General features: G+C 41.4%; 1 protein-coding gene across 1 annotated transcript in view; it reads right to left on the bottom strand.

Annotated features, from left to right (window-relative positions):
* Positions 1-2,777: 2,777 nt before the first annotated feature.
* Positions 2,778-7,500, bottom strand: part of LOC119597064 (translation initiation factor IF-2-like) — a 10,819-nt gene continuing 6,096 nt past the window's right edge. Inside the window, 3 exon segments of the mRNA XM_037946519.1 lie at positions 2,778-3,360; positions 3,362-3,790; positions 3,793-4,410. Coding sequence (XP_037802447.1) covers positions 3,127-3,360; positions 3,362-3,790; positions 3,793-4,410 — 1,281 coding nt within the window. The 3' untranslated portion in view covers positions 2,778-3,126.

Genomic DNA, 7,500 nt, shown 5'->3' on the forward strand with positions numbered 1-7,500 from the left:
AAGAAGAAGAAGAAGAAGAAGAAGAAGAAGAAGATATTATTTAATATCTAATCATTAATTCACAAAGAGAAAAAAAAATGTCAAGCAGATTATATATCCACTGATTATTTATTTTTGCACCGGGAAATTATCGAATAGATTATTTGCCATTCATTTATTGATGGAGGAAGCGTAAAGACAATTATATATCAATTATCTATTCCCACTGAGGCATCATTAATTAATCATATATCATTTATTTACTTTTTTAAGAAGCACGATATTATCTACATACCCATTATCTATTCGGGGTTTTTTTCCATGGAGGGAAAAAAAAACTAATTATATCAATTATTTTTTTTCTTCCAAGGAGGAATCACCAAATGAACTATCTATCTATCTATAAATTCTTTAACTCCTTTTTTTCATTTCATTCTTCCACATCAAAACATCAAAACTTCTCTATTATGCACGTATGTCTCCACCACTTAACCAAGACAACGATGAAAGGATTCGAAGCTTCGAAACGGGTAAAGTTGGTAAATCCTTTGTGAAACCTTGATACTCTACCTCAAAAACACCGAATAAGATTTTCATGAAAAGCTTTGAAGTTATTTCAAGTCTGGAGACAAGGAGAAGTGATGAAAGTTGAAAAAGAGAGAGAGAGAGAGAGAGAGAGAGAGAGAGAGAGAGAGAGAGAGAGAGAGAGATTATGAAGGTCGCGCACGGAACGAATCACAAAAACAAGCAGTTTCGTCGACGGAGGCAGTGCACCCAAATCGATGGAATTGCGGAGACGTATTCTGGTATTTTATTAACTGAGGCGATTTGTATGCATTGGTTGATAGAGGTTAAGCCACGGTTCTGGTCTGTGGTTTTATAGTCTTTGTGGGATATTTTATGAAGGGTCTTTTTTGCAGATATTAGGGATGTTATCTGTCTTGGGTACTGGTGGTTCTGCCCTAATATATATATATATATATATATATATATATATATATATATATATATATATATATATATATATATATAATGTATGTATGTGTGTGTGTGTGTGTGTGTGTGTGTGTGTGTGTGTGTGTGTGAGTGTGAGTATGAGTGTGTGTGTGTGTACGCGTATGTGTGTGTGTGTGTGTGTGTACGTGTGTGTGTGTGTGTGTGCGTGTGTATGTGTGTGTGTGTGTGCGTGTGCCTACATACTCTCCACCTTAATTTTCTATATCTCATTCTCTCAAAACAGGAAAAGAAAAAACGTACAAAATGATCCATGATTTAATGAATGATGACACTGTCCATGTATTTAAAAAAAAATATACAAGTTTATGAACATGACATGTGTATATATACAGCACTGATTATCATACAGCAACCCAAATTAGGGTATTGCTTCATTGATTATGCAACTTAAAATTACCAACCAATTTGTTGTCGTTTTCTGAATTGCAATTCTGAAGAATAAACATATTACTCTTTCCTTATAATCATAATATACTTATAGGGATATACCTGATATCATATGGCCTATTGAAATGAACACACATATATGCATTTATTTACTGTGAGCATTTTAGTCTATATGAATAATGCATGGGGTGTGTGATAACGATAAGAAATTATATCTACAAGATTCAAGGAAATGCCTCAAGAACAGGTCTATGTGAAAGTTCTATAATTATATGACTTTTATTACTGTGTTTATTTACATTCCAAAGCATTCCAAAGTTTCAATAACTCTGACGTCACGTTACAGTTCGTTCTATACGTATTTTTTCGTCCACTGTTACACATTCGTCTACTTCTGTAAATCATTGTAATATTGGTCCTGTCTATTTTTGTCTAATTTGTTTGTCTATATCTGTCATCCTTGTCTTTTTCCTTTGTTTTAATTATCTTTGTCATATCTGTCAGTTTTTGTCTCTAACTATTGTCAGCTTTGGTCATAAATGTCTAACTATCGTCATGTTTTATCATATATATCTATAACTTTTGTCATTTTTTTATCGTAAATGTCTAATTTTGTCAAGCATTTTCTTAAAAGTCTAGTTCCGTCTCTTCTTTTGTGTATTCATATCTTGTTTGTCTATTCATGTTTTGGACTTGTCTTTGTTTCTATCTGTTGTTGTTATCTTCGTCTGTTTTTTGTCTCTTTTTTTTCTTTTTTTTTTTGTCTCTATCTTCACCCACGATTTTCTCTCCTCTTATTTCTCTCATGGCGTAACCAGTGTTTGTTTTTTTTCTTGTTCATGCTAGGTGACTTTCGTTATCTCATTAGTCTTTCGTCTTCGTACAATTCTTGGGTGTTTTTTTACCTTTTCTTCTTCATTATCCTCTTCCTCTCATCACTTTTCCTTCTTTTTTCTCTTTTTTCTATTCCTTTATTCCACTTCTAACAAGTTTCCACTTTTTTCCTGCCTTTATATACATTGTTTTTCATCCCATTCCATGACATCCTTTGGCAATCTCTATATCTCACATGTAACTAACTGTTTATAGTTAGCGATCTGCTTCTTTCACAAAATAAATTAACGTTAGACCAGATCTCACTCAATACTAAACTAAGATATTCATACACCCTACACTTACATATTTACATATATTAATATAATACATATAATCACACAAAGTGGCACACGTTCACACGCAAGCGCGCGCGCGCGCGCTCACACACACACACACACACACACACACACACACACACACACACACACACACACACACACACACACACACACACACACACACACACACACACACATGTACATATAACCATATCTATATCTCTCTATAGAGAGACATACAAACATACAGACACGTAAACATATGCGCACATACATATGCATTTACCAACATCACAAAGAGTATATATATATATTGCACTTGATGTCGGTATAATATAGAAACAAAACATTTTTTTTTATGAAAGGCAACAAAACGGAAAATTCTTGAGACAAGAACATCTTAAATCTAATGACAAAAGCTTATCACTACGTACAGCTTCCTGCGTGGGTCCTGTTGACACCATTTACGGACATCAATTACGGACCAATTACGGACACCATCTGTAGACCTCATATTTAAGTTTGACATTTACGAAAATCATTTACAGACGTCATTTACAAAAAAAAAATCATTTACCATCGGCCGAAGTCACGAGGTGCAGTGGGCGACGTCAGCTAACTCAGGGCGAGCCGGGAAATCCAAGGGGACGGGACGTGACGTCAGGGGATGCGCTCTCCTCACTCCCTCGGAAGTCGACGCTCTTCCAACGAGGCCCCTCACTGCCTGAGCTCTTCGGCGACGCATGAGAGCCTTTCCTAAACGTAGTACCCGCTCAACAGCCATGCTTAATACTGATTTGTGTCTTGGTCGCAAAGGAGGGGGTCACAGAGGGGGTCCTCAGGTCTTGGAAGGCATTCCTCTGGGGGCCGTCGCTGGGGACTTCATCTTCCCCTCCAGGAAGGCGATCTTGGCGCTGATAGACGCCGACCCCCGCCCTTCGTCCATGTCGGGCGTGAGCTCCAGCACGCTGGTGTCGGGCGTGGCGCAGCTGTCGATGGAGCTCCTGCTGTCTGAGTGGAGCAGCGCCATCTTCAGGGGGGGGAGGCCGCGCCCTTTGCTCAGCACGCCGGGCTTTGCGGCCTTCGGGAGGGCGGGTTTGGGCGGCGGCGTCTTCGTGGGCGTCGGGGCGTCCGAGAAGACGGCCTTCTGAGGCTTGGGCGCCACGGGAGGCGTCGGCTTCTGGGCGGCGTTTCGGTCTGTGGTGTTGGCGGGCGAAGAACCCGCGGGCGCCATTGGCTTGGCCACGGGCGGGGGCGGCGCCGGGCGGGCGATCACCGTGGGGGACACCGGGGCGTCCTCCTCCGGCTCACCCACCGGCACCACCACCGGGGAGACGGTGACGGCCGCCTCCCGCTTCGGCTTCTTCGCCGGGGGAGGAGGAGGCGCTATCTTCGGCGGCTCGATCCGGGCGCCCTTCGCGACGGGCGACTGCGGCGTCGGCTGTGAGGGCGGCTGGACGTTCGAGTAGATGATCTCGGACACAGGCTCCGACCCGTGGACGCCCGTCCGAGGCGGGAGGACGCCCTGCAGGATGTCCGGCTTGGGGTGCGGCAGCGGCATCGGCGGCCTCAGGGTCACCACGTCCACGTCGCCCCTGAAGGCGTCGTTGTCCGCCTGGCCCGCGGAAGACGACGAGGAGCGGGCGCTGACGGAGGGCGACGTCGGCTTCCTCACCAGGGGCGGCGCCTGCTGCTGCGAGCGCGGCGGCAGAGGCAGCTTCTCCTCGGCCTTCTTCTTGGCCCGCACCGACGACACCAGCTTCTGCAGGTCGGTCGTGTTCACGTAGGTGTTGCTCGTCTCGTCCAGGTGCGTCAGGTGAGCCACGTCCTCCACGCGGAGCCTGTACTCGGAGTCGCCGCGGGCCAGCTTCGCCTGCAGGAGGGAACCGCGGTGAGCAAGGGGGACTCTCGGCAAAGAGGGGTGCAGATAGGTAAACAGGGTGGAGAAATATGCTGTTATACTGTTTATACTGTGTGTGTGTGTGTGTGTGTGTGTGTGTGTGTGTGCGTGTGTGTGTGTGTGTGTGTGTGTGTGTGTGTGTGTGTGTGTGTGTGTGTGTGTGTGTGTGTGTGTGTGATATAAATCGAAAGACAGACAGAAAGATAAACAGTCAGATTGATATAAATTGTTATCATATTATGAGTAATACAAGCATAACATCATTATCCTGAGTGATATGTTTAACACCATTAGCTGCCTGGTAACTCAAACTTTCTTCCTACCAGGAATATCTTCACTAATATGTTTTTGTTTCTTAACATTAAGCTCAACACGAAAAACACACATTTACTTCCCAAACATTTGATTTTCTTTTGATTGTCATATAAATCTCTAAACTTAAAATGCACTTAAATTCCTTAAAAGCGGTTCCGATCCCGTTCCTTATATGTTGTTGTTGTTTTTTCAATTATATTATTTATAGAGTCCCGATCTTATTTCGACTAGCTCTATATTACTTATAAGCGGTTCTGGTCTTATCCCTTATATGCGGTTTCGACTATACTACTTATAAGCGGCACCGATGCTCTTTTTTATAAGCGGTTTCGAATATACATATAAACTGTTCCAACTCCCTTCCAGCGTGTCTCCACGTGACGAATCCAACACTTTTTACAGGTCAGCGCACATGCTACTGGTTTTTATAATTCGGGGTAAGACATTTTAAAATACAATCGCATAATGGCGAATGAAAATAAAGGAGGTGAGTCCTATGTCTTTTTCTTTTCTTTTCTATTAATGGGCCTTCTATGAACCTTGAAAAATAAAGGCGGACCAGTCTTAAACCCGGAAGTCAGGGGTCCTTGTGATAAACGTTCGTATATAATAAACGTTATATCATCAAAGTGCATTAAAATTTTAATTAAAAAGACAAAATCGTTTCTTATTACAATTGATCTTAAACTTTGTATAAACAAACGTTTAAAATAGACGTATAATACACCAAATATTATCGAATTTCGAGAAAAAGCTAAAAGCAAAAAGCAAATGTTACGAAAACATTCATCGTGTGTGAGAGCTATAATGCTGCCAATATAAAAAGAAAATTGCTTCTTCAAACAGCAAAACGAACAATATTACAGTCTTTTCGAAACATCGCGTGATATATTTTCCAAAGAGAGTAAAGCATTCCAAAAGTCTTTTGTTTTCTTTTTTTTCTCTTCATTTTATATTTTGTAGTCACGTGGAGAAAATGCTCTTATTTGTAAGCTACGGACGTCTGATAATTTATCTTAGCTGATTACGACCCCTTTCTTTAAAAGTGGTTATTTTATATCATGTAGAAATTTACAGCAACTGTAGCTATTATTGATGTTATTTGATATCATGAATGTCATCACAAACTACCTTCGTCACCTCTATTCTTATCGTTCCCGTCATCCACATCTTTAAAGCTGTCTTTGTTTAACAGACACGTTTTTCTTTTCTTTTTTCTTCTTTTTTCGCTGTAAAATGTTTCCCTCGTTGTTAATCTTAAAAAGACATTTCCTTCTATTTTATTTTTTGGTCAATTGCAATTGTATGAGGGAACGTTATTATCGCACGTTGCTATACAAGGTAATCACTGACGTGGGTCGTTCCATGAGACAAATATTATCGTACCGTGTCATATGAGAGACAGTAATGCTGTATCTTATCACATGAGGGACAGGTAATTCCGTACCTCATATAATACCTCATATTATAAGATGGCTGTCTGTCATTTAATCACAGACAACCATCACCGTACCTCATAACATGAGACGCAATCATTAACCTACCTCATCGTATGAGAGACAGGCATTGTGAAACTCTTGTACTCAACTTAATGAGAGACAATCACTGCCGTACTTCATAATACGATGGAAAGTAATTGCCGTGTCTCATCAACATCTATTGCAACGTGCGAGACCAACAGCTGCGTGCAACATTGAGGCATTGATCAGCCCACACAATGCCGTGACGTAGATTGGGCATTTAACACACATTTGAGAAGACAGGGACGAGAGAGAGAGAGAGAGAGAGAGAGAGACAGACAGACAGACAGACAGACAGACAGACAGACAGACAGACAGACAGACAGACAGAGAATGAGAGTGAGAGTAAGAATGAGAGTGAGAGTAAGAATGAGTGAGAGTGAGAGAGAGTAAGAATGAGAGTGAGAGTGAAAGAGAGAGAGAGAGAAAGACAGACAGACAGACAGACAGAGACAGAGACAAAGACAGACAGAGGCAGACATAGAGAAAGAGAGAGACAGAGGCAGACATAGAGAGAGAGAGAGAGAGAGGGGCAGACAGACAGACAGAGAGAGGCAGACATAGAGAAAGAGAGAGAGAGAGGCAGACATAGAGAAAGAGAGAGAGAAAGTAAGGGAAAGTGAGAAAGAGGAAGAGAGAGAGGAAGTGTGTGTGTGTGTGTGTGTGTGTGTGTGTGTGTGTGTGTGTGTGTGTGTGTGTGTGTGTGTGTGTGTGTGTGTGCGTGTGCGTGTGCGTGTGCGTGTGCGTGTGCATGTGTGTGTGTGTGTGTGTGTGTGTGCGTGTGCGTGTGCGTGTGTGTGTGTGTGTGCGTGTGCGTGTGTGTGTGCGTGTGCGTGTGCGTGTGCGTGTGCGTGTGCGTGTGCGTGTGCATGTGTGTGTGTGTGTGTGACAGAGACAGAGCAAGACAGAAAGAGAGAGAAATTTAAAAAAAAACAAAAAAAAAAGCTTTAATCGAAGAGTCGCAAATTAAGTACAATTTCTCCTTAATTTTTTCCCCGCGAAGCCAACTGGTGTCGCAGTAGGAATAATTTCTTTTAAAAAAATGAATGAAATTATCGTATTTTTCTTAGTCTTTGTCTTTATTTCATTTGCTTTTCTAGGTTTATTTCTTTTTTTCTTTAATTTGTTCTTTCATTTGTCTCCTTTCTTTATATATATATATATATATATATATATATATATATATATATATATATATATATATATAAAGAAAGGAGACAAATGAAAG

Source organism: Penaeus monodon, chromosome 38 (genome assembly GCF_015228065.2).
Source record: "Penaeus monodon isolate SGIC_2016 chromosome 38, NSTDA_Pmon_1, whole genome shotgun sequence".
NCBI classification, from domain to species: domain Eukaryota; kingdom Metazoa; phylum Arthropoda; class Malacostraca; order Decapoda; family Penaeidae; genus Penaeus; species Penaeus monodon.